The 25,042-nt window shown below is 52.0% G+C and overlaps 1 protein-coding gene across 2 annotated transcripts in view; it reads right to left on the bottom strand.

The window, feature by feature from the left end:
• GSG1L (GSG1 like) overlaps window positions 1-25,042 on the bottom strand; it is a 251,723-nt gene that overhangs the window by 6,559 nt on the left and 220,122 nt on the right. Inside the window, exons 5-6 of one of the 2 annotated variants that reach the window (XM_061401495.1) lie at window positions 21,911-22,078; window positions 9,239-9,309 (exon numbers count right to left, since the gene is read on the bottom strand). In XM_061401495.1, the coding sequence (XP_061257479.1) occupies window positions 9,239-9,309; window positions 21,911-22,078 (239 nt within the window). The remainder of the gene's footprint in view (window positions 1-9,238; window positions 9,310-21,910; window positions 22,079-25,042) is intronic. The other variant, XM_061401496.1, reaches the window with a different exon arrangement.

A 25,042-nucleotide genomic window follows, 5' to 3' on the forward strand; every position in this document is an offset into this window, starting at 1 on the left:
CAGATGAAGAAACCCAGGTCCAGACAGGTTACATCCTTGAGGTTTCACCCCTGAAATTTGAACCTAAGCAGCTTCACTCTAAAGGCTGGGCTTGGAAACACTGTAAACCTCTCTCTCTCTCATCTATTCAAATGTCAGGGCAGGGAAATGCAGAGGTGAACACAACCTCCTCTGTTGGGACTGGAGAGGGGGTTGATTGCTAGCTACTCCTGGACATCTGAGCTAGACTTGGAAAGCCCCGTGAAGCTCAAAAATTCCACCGGTAGTTTTTTTTTTTTTTTTTGCCAAACGGAGGCGGGGAGGAGGTCACTTCAGGCAGAAGGAACAGAGTGTGAAATAGGTCCTTGGCAGGTAAATGAGGCTTTTTGGAGGTATGAAAAACATAGTGATGGTGGCTGGAGGAAGGCAAGATGGTTTGTAAGGCTGGAAAGCCCGGCACACAGGGCTGGAGGGGTAAGGAGCAGAGGGCTGCAATTGCAAAGATGCTGGGTGCCAGGTGTAAGCAACCCGGCAGCCCCCCAGGGAGTACAGGGTTCCTCCTGTACCTGGGGTTTCTTCTGCGTCATCAGACTTACCTGATGCAGATTCCTGGCCTGCCCCGAACTAAGGGGGGCAAAAAGGGACATAAAGAAGAACAATGACCCAGCTTGAGCTTGGAGTCACCCAGACTTGTGAGCCAAGAAAAATAACGTTGTTGCTCGAAATCCAAGGAACTTATATGAGGATGAAGTGAGCTGGACCATTCACTGGAAAGGTCCTGAGGAGCAACCCTGTTCCAGGCACGAATGTGGTGACAAGGTCCCCGTCCTCCTGACATTTCCATTCCAGTGGGGAGAGAGTTAGCAGAGAAGGATTCTGAGAGTGCTGAGTGACTGAAAGAAAGCTGAAGCAGGGGTGGGATGGTGGGAGAAGGCTTCTTGGGGAATGTCCGGGAGGAGTCGGCACAGACCTCATACCTACCCCACCAAGGATGCTCTCATGGGAGGGTTTGGGCTGGGAGGGGGTGAAGAAGATATGATTCAGGTTGTGTCTTTGGGGGATGGATGGGAAGAGTCATGACTCCAGAAGCAGCGATTTCCACCCAGAAGCTGCTGAATAGCCCAGTGAGTGAGTGATAGTCCTTTTGGTCATGTCTGACTCTGCAATGCTGTGGACTGTAGCCCGCCAGGCTCCTCTGTCCATGGGATTCTCCAGGCAAGAATACTGGAGTGGGCTGCCATTCCCTTCTCCAGGGAATCTTCCCAACCCAGGGATCAAACATGGGTCTCCTGCATTGCAGAGATTCTTTACCATCTGAGCTACCAGGGAAATCTGCTGCTGCTGCTAAGTCGCTTCAGTCGTGTCCAACTCTGTGCAACCCCAGAAATGGCAGCCCACCAGGCTCCCCCGTCCCTGGGATTCTCCAGGCAAGAACACTAGAGTGGGTTGCCATTTCCTTCTCCAATGCATGAAAGTGAAAAGTGAAAGTGAAGTCGCTCAGTTGTGTCCAACTCTTAGTGACCCCATGGACTGCAGCCCACCAGGCTCCTCTGTCCATGGGATTTTCCAGGCAAGAGTACTGGAGTGGGGTGCCATTCCCTTCTCCAGGGAATCTTCCCAACCCAGGGATCGAACATGGGTCTCCTGCATTGCAGAGATTCTTTACCATCTGAGCCACCAGGGAAGCAGAGCAGGTGACAAAATGAAGACTCCCTCCTGGCAGGAGCCTGGGGCCAGGTGTTGCTCAGAGTCTGGTCCATGGAGCAGCAGAAGCAGCAGCCCTGGAAATGCAGGATCCCAGGCTCCACCCTCCTCAGCCAGAAACTCCAGCGGGGCCTGGGAATCTGTGTTCCAAGAAGCTGGAAACTCTGGGGTGAGACTGGGAAATCCGTGTTTCAAGGAGTCTTCCAGGGAATTCTGATACTGACGCTGGCTTGGCTCTCTCTACCTCAGTGCCAGGGTCTCAGAAATCTGCAAGCTGTGTGCCCAGCAAGCTGGCATTGATATTTATTTCAGAAATATTGTCTGGTTCCATTTTAATAAAGGAAGCCAACTCAGGCAGTACTATATTGGATCTGATTTTGGTCTAATAAAAATGCCAAGTTGCTCCGAGCCCAGAAAAGTCTTCCTTGAAATTCCCTCTGCTATTCTGAGGGCAGCAGCGGCAGAGACACGTCTAGACAGAGCTCTCAGAAGCCACCTCTGTACCCGGCGAGTGACAGCCTCTCAGCTAGCCTAGCCTCACAGACACACCTGGCAAAGTCAGAAGCTTGTCTTGGGCATTGAACTTGACAGCTGCAATCAGCTGCAAACCCCAGTTGCCCCTAAAAGGAAGACTCAAACACCTGGACCATATGGCAGCATCGCCTCCATGAAATGTCACATCTGAGGAGCTCCTGAGCTAGCTGGTGGCACTGCAGAGCCCCAAAGGTAGGTTTCAAAACCAAACGCTTTGCTCAGAAAAAAAAATAAAAATAAGTGGCAGAATCTATATCACAGTAGCCCCAGAAAAAAAATAGCAACTTTTAGAACAGTTAAGAAAAGCAAAAGCTCATGTAACTGTTTATATAAAAGTGAGTTCTCAAGGGGGATACAGTGTGAGAAAATGAGAAGTTTAAAGCAGTAATTGAGCACCTACTGTGTGCCATGCACTGTTCTAGGCTCTCAGGATACAGGTGTGAACAAAACAGAAGATAAGGCGCCTAGGATTTCCCTGGTGGTCCAGTGATTACGAATCTACCTGCCAATGCAAAGGACATGGGTTTCAATCCCTGGTCTGGGAAAATCCCACATGCCTCGGGGCAAATAAAGCCACAACTTCTGAGCCTGTGCTCTCGAGCCCTCGAGCTGCAAATACCGAAGCCCGCGCGCCTAGTTTGTGCTCTTCGACAAGAGAAGCCATCGCAGAGAAGCCTGCACAATGCAATTAGAGAGTAGCCCCTGCTCGCCACAGCTAGAGAAAGCTTGTGCGCAGCAACAAAGACCCAGCACAGCCAAAAAGAAGTGATAAATTAATTATTATATTATTATATATTGGGCTTCCCAGGTGGCTCAGTGGGTAAAGAATCTGCCTGCAATGCAGGAGACACAAGAGACGTAGATTTGATCCCTGGGATGGGAAGATCCCCTGGAGAAGGGCACGGCAACCCACTCCAGTATTCTTGCCTGGAGGGTACCATGGACAGAGGAGCCTGGCAGGCTACAGTCCATTGTGTGTCCACAATGAGTCGGACACAGCCGAAGCGACTGAGCACACACACATTACTGTATTATTAATTAATATGTAATATTAATTAATTGATAAATTATTAATTAAGAAGAGACAGGGTGCCTAATCTCAAGGAACCCAGCGGAGAAAGGCAACAAAACCAAAACCAGGTGTGCAAATATAATTTCAAAGAGGTATGGACACAGTGAAGAAAACAGTGATACGAGGTTGACAGGGGAAGCTGGCGCAGGTTAGGGGAGCTTCTCTGAGCAAGTGGCCTTCAGCTGAGATTAGAGAGGAGACGGAGCCAGCCAAGCAAAGATTTAGAGAAAGAGCATTCCAGGTGGGGAGGACATGTGCAAAGGTCCTGGGGTGGGGGGTGGGGAATGAGTTTTACTTGTTCAAGAAAGAGAAAGGCCATGGTGGTTGGAGCCAAATGAGGCAGGGGAGAGAGGGAAGAGATGAGGTGAGGAGTTTGGGGGCCAGAGCAGGAACAGCCTGGTTCCCAGGATAAAGGGAAAGAGTTACATGCCAAACTGAGCCATCCTGCCCAGAGATCCCACCAGAAATCTTGACAAAGTCAGTCCATGTCTCAGAGCCTCAGTCTCGCTGTCTATACAATAAGAACAACTACCCTCCTTCCCAGGGCTGTGCCAGCGGCTATGAAGTGCTCAGCAGAACCTGCACTCAGTAAGTGTTTAATAACGCGGGCTCCCTGGCACTCCTTCTCCCCCGTGCCTCCTGCTGGGGAGTCAGGCCACCACCAGATCTGAACAGTTGCTCAGCACAGAAATATTGCAAAACGCATCCAGGCATTTCCAAAACATTTTCTTGGCCCAAACTCCACCAGCAGCTAAGAGGCCACATTCTGCAGATGGTGTCATTTCCCTGGATGGTGGTATCAGGCTGCTCTCTAGCCCATGACCCATGTGAGAACCCAGTCCATTGTGGCTGGGCCCTGCACCCCCAAAGGCTTCCTGGGGTATGCATGGGGTATGGCAGACCATCCCTGATGACTCGGGGTATGGGCTCTGGAACCAGACAGGCTGGGCACACATCTACTTCCTGGCACAACCGTAACCTGCCTGGGCCTCACTTTCCCTGTCTGTAAAATGGGTCTATCAGTTCAGTTCAGTTCAGTAGCTCAGTTGTGACTGACTGTTTGCGACCCCATGGACTGCAGCACGCCGGGCTTCCCTGTTCATCACCAACTCCTGGAGCTTGCTCAAACTCACGTCCATCGAGTCGGTGATGCCATCCAACCAACTCACCCTCTGTCACGCCCTTCTCCTCCTGCGTTCCCAGAATCAGGGTCTTTTCCAGTGAGTCAGTTCTTCACATCAGGTAGCCAAAGTATTGGAGCTTCAGCTTCAGCATCAGTCCTTCCAATGAATATTCAGGACTGATTTCCTTTAGGATGGACTGGTTTGATCTCCTTGCAGTCCAAGGGACCGTCAAGAGTCTTCTCCAACACTACAGTTCAAAAGCATCAATTCTTCAGCGCTCAGCTTTTTTTATGGTCCAACTCTCACATATGTTTGGGGTTAGATGAGAGGGAGAAGATCAACGTAAAGTCCTCAGAGCATCCACAAGGGTGAGATATTGCCATCAGACCTGGTGGGGCTGACGGAGCTCTTCCGGTTGGCTGTTTTCCTCATTAAGTCCAGGTATCATCATTATAGCTGTCGAATTCAACCAAGCCGGAACACCCAGAGACGAAGTACCCCTCTCTTTCCTCTTCTCCACCCCTCCCTCACTCAGCAGGATGAGGCATCTGGCCTCTTGTCACAGTGGCTGCGCTGACCCCATGGTGGCTCTGGCCAACACTACAGAAGCGCTTTGGGAGCTCCCGGGCCCAGACTCAGCTTCTTCATCTCCATGTTCCAGAGCCCTGCATGCAACGCCCAGCCCAGAGAAGCATCTTTAGCAAAGGTTTGTTGAATATGTGAGTGAATCAATGACTTTCACGTGGCCACACACAGCCCACTTCAGGACAATGACAGTGACCGGGGCCCTCCAGCCAACATCCTGCCCATGCTCTGCTGCCCCTGCCCCCAGCTCCAACAGCAGACCGGGTCTTTCTCTACCTCACTGTTCGAACTCTGAGTCCCCAGTGCCTCCACTGGTACCGGAGGAAAGACAGCCAACCCACTAGCTTGGCTACCTGATGAAAGGCAGGCCTGGCAGAGGCACTGTGGGGTCCACACTTCCTTTCTTCCCCGAGAAGCTGGGGTTTGAAAAACCTCTGGGAGCTGCAGCCCCTTCTCCACCAGCTTCCCTGCTTCTCATTCTCTTTTTTAAAGCTACCTAATTTTTTACAGTAATTTTATTTTATTCATTTATTTATTTATTGGCCACACAGCACGTGGGTGTCTCCCAGCCAAGGATCAAACCTACGCCCCATGCATAGGAAGCACAGAGTTTTAACCACTGGACCACCAGAGAAGCCCTTCCATGGTTCTATTTGAGCCCCAGGGTGTTAGGACCTCGTGGCTTCTCCATCTCTCCCCACCCTATATGACCCTAGACCATCTCAGCAGTCCCCCAGCTTCAACGGCCTCTGTTCTCAACCTTACACACCCCTAAAACTCTACACAGATGCCATATCATCGCATCCCCCTCAAACTCATCCTCTCCGTTTCCATCAGTGGGTGACATCTGACCCTTGACAGCTGACTCGAAACTTCCGAGCATATCCTAGGTTCCTGGCCCGCTCCTCATCTCCAATCAGACAAGCTGATGTTGTGGGCGCCCATCCCCCCAAGTGAAGCCTGTTGCTCATCTCCTGTGCAGACTTCCTCCAATCCACCCCAGGAGATTCATGCACCCCACCCCACCCCACTCCAGCAGCCCTCACACAAGGCCCAAGGAGAGTTGCTGTCATGGTTGGGGGGATAACTCGGACCACGTGCTTGGCCCTGGCTCCCCGAGTCCCCCAGCGGAGGCTCCGCTGATGACCACTTGGAAGGTGACTTTCACCTGCCACTGCCTTTCCCTGCGGAGCCCGCCTGCCAGGCGCCTATTTGCACTTTCTGGGATGCTCCACATAAGGCACTTGCTGTTGAATCTTCATCTCGGGATCCACTCTGGAGGAATCTGCAGCAGATTAGGCCACCATCACTCCTGGGATGATGGCGACAGCATCTAAGCTCTTCTCCTGGTCTCTCTCTTCCTCCCCTTCTGTCCTTTTTCCCAAGTGCATATGGATAGAAGGAGGACGGGTAGACATGGGTATGGATAAAGATGATGTAGATACAGATACAGATAAATAACCTGGGTAAGGGGCTTCCCAGGTGGCCCACTAGCTCAGACTCCTCATTTCCCAATGCAGGGGGACTGGGTTCAATCCCTGGTGAGGGAACTAGACTCTACATGAGGCAACTAACAGCCCTGATGACACAACCAAGAGTCTGCATGCCACAACTTAAGATCCCATGTGCCACAATAAGACACGGTGCAGCCAAATGAAAAATAAATACTAAAAAAAAAAAAAAAGAATAACCTGGGTACGTCTCTTCCCTGCTCAAAATGCCCCTGGGCTCCTCACTGCAGAGCCAATTCCTTCGCGTGGTCCCACCTCCTGGGTCCCCCAGCCCCATCCCCCAGCCCGCCATCCATCCCCACCTCCCCATTGCTCTCCCCACCCCAGCCACGAGGCCTCCAGGGCTGGCTGTCCCTGCCCTGGGGACTTGGCACCTGCCGCCCCTCTGCCCAGAAGGCTCTTTGGCTGACTCCTTCTCACTCCTTAAGTCCCCGTTCCAGTCGCTCCTCAAAGAGGTGGCTCTAAAGGGGTGTCCTGGATCCCGCTTTATCATCACGTTCCTTAGCTCTTGAGATAGTCTTATTTGTTTCTGAGTTCACATCTCACTTGATTCTCTCCTCTAGACTCCCCGCCTCACAGGCAGGGGTGTTGTCTGATCTGGCTTCAGGTTGCATCTCTAGCACCAGTATGGAGGGCCTGCACAGCTCAGTATTTGTTATGGGCACAAAAGAAGGAATTCTCCACGGGCTGTTGACCCGGGGAATGCATCTGATGCTTGGGAGGTGAAGTGGGTACCGGGGCTGGGCTGGGGATGCAGGGCTTCTGAGGCTCCCCTGAGCCTGGCTGTCCCCACTCTCCATCCCAGGGCTTGCATTCAGGGCCAGACACTCCTTCAGTTCTTTCTTCCATCCTCAGGCCCCAGGGATCTGGCCTTTCCGCCTCCTGTCTCCCAGCTGCCCCCAAGACAAGCCCCACGACCTCTTTCCACCCAGGGCTTCCTGCCCTCTCTGCAGGGCTCCCCTGGGAGGGGGCGATGCTAGGTCCAAGGAGGGAGTTGGTGGTGCTCTGGGGTGGGGCTCTGGAACACACCAGGGCTCTCAGCCCATCCCTAGCATGTGCTTCCTGCTCTCCTCTGTTATCAGAGGAGCTAACACTTCCCAGCCACCTCCGTGCCCTGGTTCCTGACCTCTTCCTCCAGGAAGCCCCCCATCCTGACACCTGACATGAAACCACAGTATATGTGCCCACCACGCACTCCAGTTCCTCAAGCAAGCAGTTAGCATTCTGACCACCTTCCCGGACTGGTGCCTCCCCCAGGAGCCTCTTCCTTCAGCATGGAGACCAGACCCTCTCCTCCTCCCCAACCAGGTCTCCTCCCAGGCTCCTTCACCACCTCCATCTTCTTTCTCCCATCAGAGCCATTCCTCACTCAGTTACTAGGATCGTGGAGGGTGGGGTCAGACAGACCTGAGTTTAAATTTCTGCCATCTTGTTCAGGCTCCCCAGAAGCAGACCCTGAGATAGGAATCAGAGCAAAGGGGAGACGCTACAGAGGTGCCACCAAACTTGGCGGAGGGGGAGCGGGCCCAGGGAGGGAAGGCGGTCAGCCCAGGTGGCTGCCAGACATGGTGCTGTGTGTTAGTCACTCAGCCTGTCTGACTTTGTGACCCCCATGGACTGCAGCCGGCCAGGATCCTCTGTCCATGAAACTGCCTAGGCAAGAATACTGGAGCAGGTTGTCAATTGCCCCTTCAGGGGATCTTTCCGAGCCAGGGACAGAACTTGTGTCTCCTTCGTCTCATGCACTGGTAGGTGGATTCTTTAGCACTGAGCCACCTGGAAGCCCACTAGACTGGTAACACTTAGGTAATCCTGCAAATCACACACCTCCAGGCGATCCTACTCAAGGGGAAAGGGAGCCAGGGTGCCAGCCTCCTTGTGCACTTCCTGCCTTCTGAGGGTAGAGGTGGAGCAAGCCCCCAGGCACAGAGACGCAGATACAAACAGCTGGGAGGCAGTGTAGTCTCCTAACAGGTCTGAGACATAGGAGCATCTGCTCTAACAGTCCTGCCACTGACTAGCTAAGCTGTGTGACGTTTGGCAAGTGGCTCCACCTCTCTGAGCCCTCCTTTCTGCAAAGTGTGGATAGTAATCCCAGCTGTTGGGGTTGGTGGTCAGCAAGAACAGGAGATCAGGCATAAAAAGTCCTTAGTACAGAGTGGGGTGGGCAGGGAGCACAGGGTGGGCAAGCAGCAGGCTCAGATGAGACTCTGCCCCTTTAATCTTGTATCAGCTCCTTTCTTTTCTGTCCGGAGCAAAGCCTTCCTCTCTTTTGACCTCTCTTTTGCTTTCTGATGTTTGTTTTCTGCATAGGAACCCTAGGTTCTGTCCTGTACAGAGAAGCCTTCTGAGCTTCTGGGAGCATTCACGGCTCAGAACTTGGGACCTGGGACTCCCCCTGATTTGGGTAGTTCCACCCCAGAGCTCCTGTCCCTTCAGGCCCATGGCGAACCCGGCCTGCATGGAACTGTGGCTCCCCTGCCTGTCTTTAAGGTACCCAGTGTCCCTCTTGCTTCCTTAGCATTCCGACCCCATTGCAAGGGCTGTGGCTGCTGCATGCAGAAGATTTGCTCTTCTTGCCCCCAGCCTCAGTTTCGCCCTCTGCAGTATATGTCTAGGGGAGAATGCAGGGGTGCAGGGAGAGGTGGGCCTGGCTGGTCTCCAGGGTCCTCTCTTCTCAGACGGCCTACAAATCCGCAGCGCCGGCTCCTGCAGCTGAGGCCACTTACGGGCAGGGTATCTCTCGTGGCGGCAATCCAAGCGAAAGTCCTCCTCCTCGTGCCCGTCCCCCTTCTCCATCCTGGAAAGAAAAGAAGCCAAAAGCTGGCGTAAGAAAGATCAGGCTGAGCTGGCAGAGACCCAGGACCTGGAAAAGTGTGGCCCCTCCCCCCCTCCGGAGAACACGTGGCAAAGCAACTTGGCACCATCGCCCCGTGGGATCCTTCCCGTGGCCCTGTGAGATGGGCATCATCCCTCCATTTGACTGATGAAGAAACTGAGGTATCGAAAGGTAATGTGACCGATCGGGTGCCATCCAGCTGATAAACAGGAGGCAGAAGAGGGAGGCAAACCTATGCGCTCTCACAAAAAGATGTTCAATCACGTGCAAATGGCATATGACAAAAGAAAGTGTGCCGTGTGTTTGAAAAATCACACACTAGGCCTTCCCTGGTGGTCCAGGGGTCAAGAATCTGCCTGCCAATGCAGCGGACACAGGACGGATTCCTGGTCCAGAAAGATTCCACATGCCGCGCGGCAACCAAACCGGTGCACCACACTACTGAGTCCACACTCTAGAGCCCACGCTCTGCACCAGGAGAATCCACCACAATGAGAAGCCATGCACCGCACCTGGAGAGTAGCCCCTGCTTGCCGCAACTAGCAAAAGCCATCGGACAGCAACGAAGACCCAGTGCAGTAAAAAAAATGCATTAATTAATTTAAAAACTTTAATTACACACTGATATGCACAAGGCATTACTTGGCAGAACGTATACCAAAAGGTTAAGGTGACTGACCCCAGATGAAATAAAGGGGATTAAATCTGAAGCCTTTTATTTTTTTAATCTTTCTCCACTCCTGGAAAGCCTTCTTTTTGAATTTACCTCTATTTTCTGATTTCTGGGCAAAAGACTTTGATTAGCTGTGTCACTTTTCTTAACTAAATTAAAACAACTCCCATAGATATTTCTACATAGAAACAAGGCTCTGGTCTTCCAATATCTGCCACAATTCTCTTTCCTCTCAACAGCTGTGTGAATTTCTCCTCTGGAGCGACTGGCAAGGCTGGGATGAGCGACAAGCACAGAGCAGAGGCTGACAAGGGTCAGAGTGGAGGCAACTGCAGACTCTCCAACATGGTTCCAGCCCTAGACCCTCACCCCCATCCCACTGAAGGCAGAGTCAGAGAATGGGCAGGTCCATGTGCCCACACGGCACTCACCCATGTGTGACCCAGACACATTCCAGAGCTCCCGAGGTCCAGTCCACGTGTGCTGTTCCTTTGTCTGTGTGTGTGTGCGCGTGTGCATGCATGTGCACGCACACATGTGTGTTCAACTCTTTGCAACCCCTTGGACTGCCGCCCGCCAGGCTTCTCTGTCCATGGGATTTTTCAGGCAAGAATACTGGAGTGGCTTGCCATTTCCTTCTCCAGGGGGCCTTTCTGACCCAGGGATCGGACCCACATCTCCTAGGTCTCCACCCCACATCTCCTAGGTCTCCTGCATTGCAGGCAGATTCTTTACCGCTGAGCAGTGCCTTTAGACAAATATAACCTAGTCCCCGGAAGTAGAAACAATTCCCACCACTACTGCATGTCCTAAGCACACACTGCAGGCACCTCCCAGCCCTTATCTGTGGCCCTGTGCCTTGACATCATCCCTCCGTTCTTCACTTTGCTTTTAGTTACCTCGGAGCTTATGTTTCAGGAGAGAACCACTGTGCCTGGCAGGTACCCCACTTCCTGGACACCCAAATCTTGCTGCTAAGAAGCCCAGAGTTCAATAGTCAACATATGAGAACACCAGCCAGTTAGCAAACACCTGTTGTGCTGGGGACCACAGGGACAACTCAGAGAGGTCCCAGCCCTTGAGATGCTCCTATCTGCTGTACACATGAACCGATGATCACAACTTCACGTTAAGTTTTAAGGGAGGACATTACGAAGGTTGAATAGGGTGAGTGTCTAGTTAGTGGCTGACAAACTTCTTCCGTAAAGGTCTGGATGATAAATATATGAGCTTTCATAGGCCAGATGATCTCTGTCACAACTACTCAAACACCCTTGTAGCTGGAAGCAGCCGCAGACAATATGTAAATGAAGGGCCGTTTTGTTCAGCAGATAATTACGGGCTTCCCTGGTGGCTCAGACAGTAAAGAATCTGCAGCAACGCCGGAGATCTGGGTTCAATCCCTGGGTCAGGAAGATACCCTAGAGAAGGGAATGGCAATTCACTCTAGTAATCTTGCCTGGGAAATCCCAAGGACAGAGGAGCCTGGCAGGCTACAGTCCATGGGATCGCAAAGAATCGGACACGACTAAGCAACTACGTTTTCACGTTCTTATGTACTAGCTTCTTGGAGATAGTGTGTTAACCTCTGGTCTAGCCAGTGGTTCTCCACGTGGAGGTCCCCTGACATCACCAGGGGAGTCTTCAATTGCCCGGTGATTGCAATATGCAGCGAGGGTTGAGATCCACTTGCGTGGGGACCAGTGGAGGCTTCATGGGAGGAAGCGATGCTGGGGCTGCATCCTGGAAGTCACAGCACACGCTGGCCTCTCAGAGAGGCAGCTGGAATCCAGCTGGGGTCTGCCTGATTTCTGCCATGCTGTGAGGCTATTCTGGAAAGAGCTAGTTCCTTGCACAAACGCGGCCCTTCCATCAGGTTCGCCAATGAAAATTACGGGTCTGCAAGGTCCCGGCAGCCATCTCCAAACTGATGTTTAAGGAGAGAACCACTATGCCTGGCATGGCACCCCACTTCCTGGACACCCAAACCTTGTTGCTAAGAGGCCCAGAGGTCAATAGTCAACATGTGAGAAAACCTGCCAGTTAGAAATCACCTGCTGGGCTGGCGACAACTCAGAGAGGTCTCAACCAAACCATCTGATAAAGGGCTGGGTTTTCCCACCTTAATTTTCAATCTACCTTGGACTAAATTTTTAATAAAATAAAATAAAAATGAATTGCTGGAGACTTAAATGAAAACACACGAGCACACACGAAAAGCAAGCTCGGGTGTACCAGCAATGTCAGTTACGGCAAGAGCTCTGACCCTTCGCCCCACCCCGTGCTCCCTGGCAGGAGATACCTGAGGGCAAGAGATGCTCTGGGTGCGACTGAGACCTTGGGCCCTGCAGGGAGGTGGGGTCGTGGCTGAGTCCAACTCTGCTATGAACGGGCAGCTCACCTGAAGCTCTGAACCTCTGTGTTCTGGAATTTTCTACATGGCCATGGGCAGGCCAGTGGTGGTGGGAATGACCAGAAGGACAGACACCATGGCCCCACTGGTTGCTGTGAGGATGGGAGCCCAGGATCTGGTATAGAGGGAGGGTCAGAACAGAGTAGCCCTACTGACTTTCAATCAGTTTCATCATTGGTCCCCCCGCAAACACTTTAAACTCAGAAAAAGGATGGAGTTTATCTCCTTCACTTGTAGTGTCGGGGTCCAGCACTGTGATGGCAAAAAGTATCCCAAGGAATGTTAGAAAGGAGGGAAGGAGGGGGAAGGAGGGAGGCAAGGAATTGAGGAGAAGCACATTGCAGGAGACACAGGTTTGATTTTTCCCTGGGTCGGGAAGATCCCCTGGAGGAGGGCGTGGCTACCCACTGCAGTATTCTTGCCTGGAGAATCCCAGGGACAGAGAAGCCTGGGGTAGGGGTGGGGGGGTCCATGGGGTCGTAAAAGAGTTGGACACAACTTAGCGACTAAGCGCGAGCACGAGCAAGCTGCGGCTACAAGCAGCCCGCTGGGTTCATCCAGGAAGGCTGAGCTTTGCGTTAAAAGAAAAGGAACTACTCAAATGTCCCTAGATGACTATCTTCTTTCATTTGAAGTACAACTTCCTGCAGGAAACACTACATGCTTTCTGAAGATAGTTTTTTTTTTTTTTTCTGATGGCAGTGTGAGAGGTGACCCATGAATCTAAATAAGCACTTTGAAGGGTCAGTGCGGGCGCTGGGGGTGAAGCAGTGCTCAGAAGGGGCAGCGGGCTGATGGCAGGGCAGGGATTTGAACTCAGATCTATCAGTCCCTAGAGCTCAAGCGTGTTTCCGTTGTGCCCTGCAGATTCCTAGCTGTCAGAAGCTCCACCAGACCCACCCTGGGTACACCTGCGCGGTGAGGTCCCATGGAAACTGGGGCTGGGCACTCCTGGGCCCTCCCAGGACTGCCACTAGGTGTGTAAAAGGGTGGTGAGGGGTGTGACCACCCTGTTACATGGTCACTGCTCTGATGACCCACAAGATCTGCAATCTGGGAATTTGCTCTTTGGAGAGAAGGAGGCAGGCGAGTGATGGAGCAGGGAGGCTTCAAGGATCTGAGAGTCTGAACCCACGTCTCGTCCTGCAGGGAGACTCCCGGTACCTGCACATCTTATTCCAGGGAGAAGTGTGGCCACAGCAGCTGGGGACCGTGGCAAGGGGTCCACCAGGTCTTACCTCTGCTGTGGCAAGAGTCCCAAGCCTCCCCAGCACAGAGTGCCCAGCCCGCTCCCCACCTGCCATGCCTTCTCTGTGTCATCCTCAAAGCCACCTCTTTCTCGCTGCCCCAGGCTGGCTTGTTTCCCAAGTCTCCACTCACTTCCTGGTATAAGGTGGCAGTCTATGCGCTGCGCTTCTCAAATCATCTGATAAAGGGCTAGGTTTTACACACACCCCCTTTAATTTTCAACCTACCTTGGACCAAATTTTTAATAAAAATACAATAAAAATGAATTGCTGGAGAATGAAATGAACACACACACACTCACAAAAGGCAAGCTTGGGTGTACCAGTGATGTCAACTCACCGTGAAAGTTCCCAAACACGTGTCTCAGTTTCTCTCGTTTTATCATGGATGTGTTTGCAAATGGGCCCTGGTCTGGGGACCATACTTTGAGTAGCACAGAGGTACAGACCCCTTCTTTATCCACGGGCCTCTTCTGACCCATAACCGGGGTTGCATCCACTCTGTCTTCCAGATCAACGTTCCCCAAATGTGCCAGTAACCACAGATAACTCGAGGAGCTTTTTAAAATGCAGATTCTGGTTCCATAGGTCTGGGGTTGGGGCCTGAGAGTCTGAACTCTAACAGGTTCTCAGATGGGGATGATGCTGTTGGCCCCCAGATCTCATCTGAGGAATCGGGCATTAGACCATGGGCTCTGGGCACCTGTGAGCCTCCTGGAAGCATCAGCCCAATCGCCTTCCACGTCCCAGGCTGTTGTCTGGGTGCAGATCTCCCGTGCCCTCCCCAGAGTGCCAGCTGCAGATGAGAATCACCTAAAGAACTGGCAGTAGTGACGGTCGGGCAGGAGCGCGCCCAGAGCCTCCCCGCCTCGTGTTTCTCTCCACTGGGCTGACACTTGGAGAGAAGGTCAGGAAGCAGCTGTCCTGTGAGGCTGTTCCTATCTCAAGGACCACTCTGTGCCTTTCACTTTCCTTTCACAAAGGGTTGGTTATCAGGTGAATCTCGGGACAGCCCAGAAATTCCCACAGCGCCATCTCCAATTTCTGGGCATCTCACTCCTCTTGAGACTAAACAGTGGCATCAAAAGACCCCAATAAAGACAAATAAGATGTGAGGCACTACTGAGAAGTAATATTCAAGCAGCGAGAGTGGAAAAAGACGGGGAAGAGGGAGCTGTGATTGGACACGTCTCAGAGGCTAAATGGCTAAGAAACAGTCGCAGGGGACAAAGAACACAATGATTTTTAAACGATGCACTGATGATGGGATGAGGTATAAAATTAAGAGAAAATTTGGCAAATAAATGACCATGCATAGGAGATTAATATTCTATAACATCCCATCAGAAGTGCCATTCCAAGACCGGGGGAAATAAATGGATTTTTTTAAAAGAGCCTCCCTCCGGTTTTTTCTTTTTCTCTTGCCATTTTGTAAGCAAGCTCATGATACAGAACATTTGGAAAATACAGGGAAGATAAATATCCACAGTGCCAGCACCCTCCCCTGATCTTTGTGTGCAGTTGACAGTTTTACCTCCCATTTCTCTGAAATTGGGTTTTAAAAAGAGACCTCAAGATATTAGCACCTTGAGATTATTTTCGGAACTGCATGGGCTACAAATTATTACTCAGAAAAACAACCACTAGCATTAATGGAGCCCCCACCCCACACCCCCAGCCCCGCCTTCAAGAGCTTCAAGGGCTCCCGACAACACGGAAACCTCTAGACCTGATTTATCTCCAAAATCCCTTCCTCAGCCCAGCCTTGGGGACAACGAGAGAGACCAGGTGAGCAGTCACAGAGGTGGGCACACCTGAGCGGGGTGCCGTTCAGCATGGCGGCAGCAGTGGGGGGAAAGGATGGGCAAGCAAATCCAGAGGCAGCTCCCAGAGGGCGAAGGTCACCTTGGCCAACAGACTGGCTAGTGACCTGCCCCAAAGGCTCCTGCCCTTCTGCTCTCTGTCACCCTCTCCATCCAAACCGTACTCAGGAATTTAAAAGGAAGTGGACCTGCATCCCTGCCCTGTGCACACGTGGCCGGTGCTGAAAGATGGGGGATTCCATCCAGTTCAGAATGGATGCTTAAGGGACTTCCCTGGAAGTCCAGTGGTTAGGATTCTGTACTTCCAATGAAGGGGATGTGGGTTCAATCCCTGGTCAGGAAACTAAAATACCACTTTTAGCATGGCAAAAAGATAAAAAAAAAATTTTTTAAAGGTCGATACTTGAAGTAAGATCTGCAGGCCCAGAATTGACAAGGCAAAGAAGAGGGGCACCCCATGTGAAGAGGACAGCTGTCCTGAGGCTACAACAGAAGCAGAAGGATGACCTGTCTGGGGAACTTCCAGCGGAGGGGAGGCTTAAGCAGGGAGGGGTGGGGGCCGATCCATGGCGAGGCTTGTAAGTTACCACAAGGAGCTGGGCCTTTGTCCTGGGGCTGTGGGAGGCACTGGGGTGTTCCAGCAGACAGATGAGGGTGGGGGCACCCTGATCGCATCAGCAGAGAGGAGAGACTTTGGTTGCTGGGGGAATACAGATGCCAGGGGCAAAGTGCCCTCCAGTAGGTAAGAGCTGTCGCCCAGGATGAGGATGGCAGGAGTGGAGATGGAGAGAAGTGGCCCACCCACAGGGGGAAAGCACTGGATATGGGGTGTCTGGATATGAAGGGTAAGATGTGCACATGTCTGCTTACTCAGGCAGGACATAGAGAAGTAAAGGAGAGGGACGTGAAACAGGACCCAGTTTGGGGGAGACCATCTTAAATGGGTCCTGGCCATGTTTATCATTTTTTGGCAATGCCATGAGGCACGTGGGATCTTAGTTCCCCAACCAGGGATTGAACCCACGCGCCCTGCATTGGGAGTGTCTTAACCACTGGCCAGGGAAGTCCCATGTTGATTCTTGATGCCTTTGGGAATCCAGAGTGGAAACACCAAAGAGGCAGCTGGATATGGGGCCGGGGGTCTGCAGGGGCCCAGGAACTCATAAGTCCTGGTGCATGCATGACCACAAAGGCCAATGTCAAAAGAGGGCCTGGAACTGACCTTGGGAGCATCACCATCTAACGGAACAAGGCGGAGGGGTGGGAGAGGGCACCCAGCGCCTGGAAGAGTGGCTGGTGGGAGCCCGGAGAGGGTGGGCAGGAGGAAGGGGGTATACCCATTCTCCGGGCAGCTGGAAGCTCTTTCTGCAGAGACGGGGGTGGGGAGCAACTCGCAATGGGTCGAGCTATGAGTGGGAGGTAAAGAGGTGGAGACCAGCCCTTCAAAAAGTTTCCCTGTGTACAGGAACCAGAGCAGAGCCAGCGAGGAATGGGGTCTTTGTGGCCCTTTCTGCACCGGTCCTGGGGATGGGTAAAGAGGGGTTGGCCCTCTGCTGTGAAAAACGATTTATTCCCCCTGCTTCCCCAGGTAGGAACAGGGAGCCCCATGAGGCCTGGCACCCAAGAAGGAGGTCTGGGGAGGGTCCCCATGCCACCTTCTGTGCCAGCGCCCCACCCCAAACACTGTAGGAGGGTGAGAGAGATGAGTCACCCAGGCCCGACTCCTACCAGCTCCCCACTCTCAAATCACACCAAACTGCTCACATTTTCCTAAACACCTTTGTTCGTTACTATTGCCTCTGCCTGGGAGCATGCCCCTCCACCCCCCACCCACCTAGCCAGGAGTGCTGGCCATGCCTTTAAACACTTGGCTTGGCACTTCTTCCCTGCTGATCCAGTGGTTGGGACTCTGTGCTTCCAATGCAGGTGGCTTGGGTTCAGCCCCTGGTCGGGAAACTAAGATCCCACGAGTAGACTAAATAATAAGAAGTAATAAAAATAAACAGAAACTTGGTTTGAGACCTCACCTGTGAAGGCTTTTCTAACCTCTGCCTCCCCCAGGGTGGTACCAAACTCCCCACCTGGAGTCACCTCCAGGAAACCCCATCGTGGCACGCAGGGTGTTTTGCTAAGCTCTGCAGACCAGATCCAGGTGGCCGGGCAGGTGACGGAAGAGGCTGGAGGTCTCCGAGGTGAAGTGATTCACCTGGGGACCCTCAGCTAATAAATTGCAGGGTTTATTCCAGCCTGGATTTATTTCCTCGTGTCTTCCACAGGGTTGAGTTGGAGTGTACTGGCAAGGCCCTCGAACAGGGATGTGGGGGGCGGGTGGTGGGCGGGGAGGGGGAACAGCATCACTATAATTAACAATATAATTATACCAGAGAGTTAATAACTTGTTGAGCCCCCATGGTTCCAGGTGTCAGGGACAGAGCGAGAGCCAAGAAAGCACCCTGCTCCTGCGGTTTGCACATGCGCGGGAGGAGGAGGCCAGTAAATGAAGGAACTTGGAAGTTCAGAGACTGGGATGGGTGCCTTGTGCCTCGGAGCAGGGGGCAAGGGAATGACTGGGAGATCTGATCCTGGGGTGGGGCAGTGTGGGCACAGGGAGGGAAAAGCTGCCTTCCCTGAAGCCCCAGGCTTCTGCTTGCTCCCATCCATCCACTCTCGAGTCCCTTGGACTGCAAGGAAATCCAACCAGTCCATCCTAAAGGAAATCAGTCCTGAATATTCATCGGAAGGACTGATGCTGAAACTGAAGCTCCAATATTTTGGCCACCCGATGAGAAAAACTGACTCATTTGAAAAAACCCTGATGCTGGGAACGATTGAAGGCGGGAGGAGAAGGGGACGACAGAGGATGAGATGGTTGGATGGCATCACCGACTCAATGGACATGAGTGTGAGTAAGCTCCGGGAGTTGGTGCTGGACAGGGAAGCCTGGCGTACTGCAGTGCATGGGGTCGCAAAGAGTCAAACACGACTGAGCGACTGAACTGAACTGACTGAACTGAACCCACCCACTACAGCTTCCCCAAGGAAGGTGGGATGTTTGCTCAGTTGAATTCCCTCTGGAGTCCAATCCAACAGGGTCTCATTTCCTTCCCATGTTGTTAAACCCGATCTGAACATCAAGCATCCAGGAAAGCCCCGATCTGCAAATATTTAACTTTTCATCCTGCAGCTTCCGCCCCTCCCCTGGGAGGCCCCATTAAGGCACCCTCCTTGGGGACGACAGGCAGGGTGAGGCTGGGAGGGTTTAATCCCAGATGTTTCTCAGAGTTGGCATAGGCTGCTCAGAGTCAGGGCGTGCAGGTTCAGCCTCCCTGACAATCCCAACACATGGGGACACACTGGCCCCTATACACACGTGTGCACACACACACATACCTTTCTTCCACACACCACTACATTATGAAACTCTGAAAAACAGTTTAGAATCTGCCCAGTCACACCTCTGCTCCTGCAAAGAAAAATCTGACAGGACAAGGGTGGGGTGTGATGGTGGTGGGGGGCAGCAATCCAGGCCCTCCTGCCCCAATCCCCACAGGGTCCCATCTTGTCCTCAGTCAGGGGCTCCCCTCCCGATGGCAGAAATGGCAGGGGCGGGGGGTGGGGACATCATCTGAAAAAACCTGCACCCTCTCCCAGACATCCCTGACCCCAAACCCTTCTGTATTCACAGCCCGCCTGACACCTCACCCACCCGTTTGCTGTGGTTATTAACATGATTATTAGATGCCCAGTGTCTATCGCTCTGTCCTAAGCTCGTCATTGCCGAGTTTTATACTTTGTATCAGTAGCAGAAGGGACAGGAATCCACATATGAAATGCCCGCCTGAGCCACACACTGTGCTAGCCACCTTTCCTGGGCCATCCAATTTGAAGCTTCCCGAGATGCTGAGAGCTCTGGGCTCTCTCCTACTGTGGTTGAGAGGAAACCAGCCCAGAAAGGCTCAGTGACTTGCCCCAAGTCACACAGCAGTCAGGCAACAGAACTGGAAAATTCAGGTCAGGGGACTCCCAAACCCCTGTTCTTCCCACATCCATCCCTTGTAGCCCAGGGATCAAGAAACATGGGCAGGTGGGGTCAAGGATCTCTTCTCTCGTGTCCCTGGCTTTGGTCTCAAGGACTCTGGCCCCTGCAGGAGTTCAGCCCTGCAGCTGGGCCCCTTGCAGATCTGAGCAGACATCTGCCTGTGTGCTCTGAGCTCTTTGTAGGGAAGGCACCAAAAAAAAAAAAAAAAGTGAACAGCCCAGCTAAGCTGAAATGTTCTCCTTGGAGAGGAAGGAAAATAAAATTTGATGAACCTCTGCATAATGTTCAAGTTATGAACGTGTAAAGTGATATTCCGCACATATGCTTGGAAGCATTTATCTTCTCCCATGTCGTTTGGGCCTAAGCTATGAGGGACCGGTAAACGGCAGCTTCTTGTTCATGAGGTGCATAGAGGTCCTGTCTTCCACCTCAGCAAAACGAGGGCGTCTACGGATGCCCCGGGCTCTCCCATAGCCGAGGTGACAGCAGAGGCGGTGATAATGGGGCCACTTTCAACACCAGGCTGCTTATGTGGCTGCTGTAAACATTTCCTGAGTGTCTACTATGAGTCCTGTGCTCTGCCAGTCATCATCACCTTCCTAGTAGACGCACTGTCTACATAGCCATGGGTAAGGCGGGCCTGTGTGCCAACCTGTCCTGAGCTCCCTGGGCACAATCGATTGGCCTGGACCTGGACACGTGACCTGGGACTTTGATATAGGAACAAGATGCTGTATCTGCCCAATGATGGTGGGGCTTGGGCTGAAAGAGTACCAGGCTGAGGCAGGCAGGCTGAGGTCTCCAAAAAGAAGTCAGTCAATTACACACACACACGTCAAACTAACCCCCAGATGTTAAATGAGCACCTATTAGGTACCCGGTCCAGTACTTGGTGCTCAGAATATAGTGGGAAAGAAGATAGCAGAACCCTCCAGACCTCACGGTCTACAAACTATTAAACCGATGGGTATGTGTGAGTCACTCAGTTGTGTCCGACTCTTTGCAACTCCGTGAACTGTAGCCCCACCAGGCTCCCCTGTCCATGGAATTCTCCAGGCAAGAATACTGGAGTGGGTCGCCATTCCCTTCTCCAGGGGATCTTCCCGATAAACAAATAGGATGATGTCAGGTTATGTAGGTGCTATGAAAAAACAGCAATGGGATAAAGAGGGATAGGACAGGGTGTGTGGGGGTGTGGGGGGGGGTGTGTGCAGTTTAGACTAAGTGATTAAGGAAGGCCACGCTGAGCAGGTAACATCTGAGCTGATACCTTGGCGAGCCAGCCAGTGAGGAGTCCAGGCAGGGCACAGCAGGTGCCAAGGCCCTGAGGTGGGGATGGACTTGCCGTGTTCAGAGACAGAAAGGAGGCTCAGGTGGCAAAGGAGAGATGAAGGGGTCTGTAGCAGTCAGAGCGTGGTCCCTGTGGGGCCCCCACCCTGAGACTTCTTGGCTTTGAAACCCTTCCATGTGCCCCACGGGGAGTCTAACTTCTCAGTGGTGCCCAGCTTCACAGTCTCCCTCCTTCTTTTCCTCCTCAGACCCTGTCATCGGTCCTGAGAAATCCTGTTCCCTGCCACTGAAAGTCATTAGTGCATGTCCAATCAGCACCCCCAAAGCAGACTGGGGTACAGGTAGTTTATTAAGGAGGTGGTCCCAGGAAATGTGATAACAACTTGCCTGTCCTTCCACTCATCCGTCAACCATCCATCATCCATCCATCTAGCATCCATTCATCCATCATCCATCCAACCATCCAGCATCCATGCATCCATCCATCTATATTTCCATCCACCCATCCATACATACACACATACATCTGTATATCCTTCCATCATCCATCCACCCAATCATCCATCCAGCCATACATCCACCCACCATTCACTGTCACCTACTCTCTTCCCAGCTGGTCTATAAGGACACGGTGATCAGATGTGGTCCCTGACTTTGAGAAGCCCTTCTCCTCTGGCAGTCATCACCAATCTCATGCTGAGTCTTTTTTCACTCAGTGCTATGACAGAGCCCAAGAAGGAAACCTTAGTTCAGCATCTCTGTGACCCTACCTTGGTTCCAAAAATCAGGAAGCCAGGGCAAACACTCAAACTTGATTCCCTTCTTAGCTTCTCAAGCTCTGATCACATCAGACCAAGGCAACCTCATGCCCCATAAAATATTAAAATACCCCAGAAATTTCAACACAGTGGAGTCCAAACTCTGCCTCCCCCGGCCTGCCCCTTCCACCCCATGACCCTTTGGTACACTTCTGTCCAACCGCTCTAGTTTTTCAAGTGGAGCCCTGTGGCCACTGAGGCTGGGTCTTGGGCTTCCGATTCCCGGTGGTGGCCAGAGGTGACGCCATGTTGCACTGACCTCTCCCGGAAGTACTTGACGGCCTCAGGGTCTATGAAGGTCGGCTCCTCCCGGTAGCCCTGCTCAAAGACCTTGCGCTTGTGCCGGAACTCAATGACCGTCTTGGTGTAGGAGTTGAGCGTGGTGACAGAGGCTGCCATGCAGCAGGTAAAGGAGCCCCACGCCAGGCTGCCAAGAGACGAGGAGAGAGATGCCACAGTCAGGGTGGGCAGGGGACAGAGAACCACACCCACCAGACAGCCAGATCTGAGCAGGGGCTGCCGCAGAGAGAAGTAAGCCTTGGTCCCCGCTCCCGGTCTGGCTTGGGAGGCAGCACTGTCTGGATATTGTGATACAGACATGACAGAGTTCATTACTGGGAGGCAAGAGTCATTCCATCCACAGGTTGGCATCAGGGAAAGTGACCAGAACACAACCACGCTTGCACTGGGTCTTGGTAGATGAGAGAGAGTTTGCTGGGGAAACAGCATTCCAGGAAGACAGAAGAGCGTGTGCTAAGGTATAAAGACAAGGGGCAGTAGGAAGCATTCCACACAGTGGTGCCCTATAGAGTACCACGTCACAAGGTTGTTGCAAGGATTCAAGGAGAGGATCCATTCAAAATGTCTTAGAACAGGGTCTGGAAATAGTAGGCCCTCAAGAAAGGGTTGCCCCCATCACTTTCATCACTATTATCAACATCCTGACTACCCATTCTAGCTGTCTTGGTTTCCAAGTTATTTCTCTGTTAGATTAAGGCTCTTGGCTCACACTTCCCTCTGTGCACAGCCGGGGATTCTTGGCTGCGTTCATCGGATGTGGATGTCGAGCCAACCAAAGCCAGAGAACCTGTCCTATCCACATCTGGAAAGAAAGGGAGCGGGGTGTGGAGCTAGGAGAGTCAGCTGGTGAGGGTGCTGGTCTTCTCTGCCCCCCTGCCCATTCTCGACATGGCTTCCTGCCTGATTCCTCTGATCAAGACCATGCAGTAACATACAGAACAAGGAGGGGGTACCCTCCTTGCTCCAGGCACACCTGGTGTGGCCTCCAGTCCCTAGTTCCCAGTCTCTTCCCTAATAACTGATTTCCACCACATCAAGGGCTCAGTTTTATTGCTTCCAAGCCTGCACTGTCTCAGGGCCTCCAGCCTCCTCTTTTGCCTGCCACCCACTGGGTGTCTCAACATGACCACCCCTGCCTTCCTCAAGGTCAGTGCAGTCCACCTCCCACACCCACTTCTCCTTGTCAGCCTCGGAATGCCCAGAAGGAAAACAAGGTGGAACCTGAGGATTCAGCCTTTTTCTCAGGGACCACCACCACCACCCCGCAAGTCATCATGTGCTCCTTATCGCCAAACTGTTTAGTTAACAGCAGTCCCCAATCTTTTGGGCACCAGGGACCAGTTTCATGGAAGACAATTTTTCCACCAACTGAGGGTGGGAGGAATGGTTTGGGGATGATTCAAGAACATTACATTTACTGTACACTTTATTTGTATTATTACATCAGCTCTACCTCAGATCATCAAGCATTAGATCCGGGAAGCTGGGGAGCCCTGCTTTAGTAAATTGCCCTATGCTTTCATCAGGAACTAATTTAGATCCTCTGGAAACTCTGTGCATCTATAATAGGCAGCTTTGGAGTATCCATCTGGCCCTTTTAAGACCTACCCTGTCCATCAAAGGACCCAGTAAGTGACCGCACCCTACTGTTCTTAGATGACTGAAGCAGAGCTGAACATCTGGCCAACATTGGTCCAACCAGATACTCTCTCTTCTGAGCAATGAATCTGAAGGCTCCAGCCTAATCTGGGATGTCTGTTTGAACTAGAGTGATGGACACCCAAGCTTGAGGATGGAGAATGAAGAAGCAGGCTACTTCTGGGATTCCATGAGTATACGTCTGTTGGTTTGGCCTGACTAGCACCCATTCTGTAAAGGGACCATGACTCCCCTCCTCTTTGGTGATGTAATGTGTGTGGGGCTGACCTCACCCCCAACTTTCAGGGGTGCCTGCATGACCCAGGCCTGGCCAATGAGTGTCATTTCCCTCTGGCCACAGTAATTCAGGGACGAGCCTGGAACACTCAAGTCAGCCTATTGAGACTCGACCCCAGGACTTCTGCTTATGCTGTTGGAAAACAGGGTTCATCTTTTTTCCTGGGGTACCATGCTGGTGAGATTTCAGTCAGGAGCTGCTGGAGCCCATAAAGCCCCACCCCGCAGGCTAAGGGTGAAGCTGACTCAGAAGGAAGCAGAGCCACAAAAAGGAGCTAGATCTTCGAAGCCATTATTCCTGGACTTGCAATTATATTGTAGGAGCCCAGATTCCTTTTTTGGATTTTTTTTCCCCCTCAAGCCAGTTTGAATTGGGTTTCTGTCATTGGCAACAAAAGTTCTTATACAATTACTTTCTATAAATTCCATTCTTTTGCATAAGTTCCTTTTGAAGTGATTTTCTAGTCTTTATAGCCAGGGATCTTAACTGAACAGGTCTAACTCTCAACTGTGATGACCTGACCAAGGCGCAGCATTGAATTCTATTAATATCACATTTAGTCACTAAGTCATGTCAGGCTCTTTTGCGACCCCATGGACTATAGTCTGCCCAATTCCTCTGTCCACGGAATTTCTCAGGCAAGAATACTGGAGTGGGTTGCCATTTCCTTCTCCAGGGAGTCTTCCCAACCCAGGGATCAAATCCGAGCCCCCTGCATTGGCAGGCGATTCTTTACCACTGAGCCATCAGTGAAGCCCGATTCTACCACATAATGCCTATTTAATTTCACCAGTCCTCAAAACACCCTGTACTTCTCTTGTGTCTTTTTATCTATTATTTTTTATTCTTTGTTTTTTAATTAAATGTTTTATTTTAAGATCATCATAAATTCACATGCAATTGTAAGAAATAATTCAGAGAGAGCCTTGTGCACTCTACCTTGTTTCCCCCAATGGCAAAAGTGAAAAAGTGAAAGTGTTAGTTGCTCAGTCATGTCCAACTCTTTGTGGCTCCATGGCCTGTAGCCTCCAGGCTCCTCTGACCACGGGATTCTCCAGGAGTGGGTTATCATCTCCTCCTCCAGGGGAATCTTCCCAACCCAGGGATCAAACCTGCATCTCCTGCATTGCAGGCAGATTCTTTACCATCTGAGCC

Source organism: Bos javanicus, chromosome 25, assembly GCF_032452875.1.
Source record: "Bos javanicus breed banteng chromosome 25, ARS-OSU_banteng_1.0, whole genome shotgun sequence".
Lineage (NCBI taxonomy): Eukaryota > Metazoa > Chordata > Mammalia > Artiodactyla > Bovidae > Bos > Bos javanicus.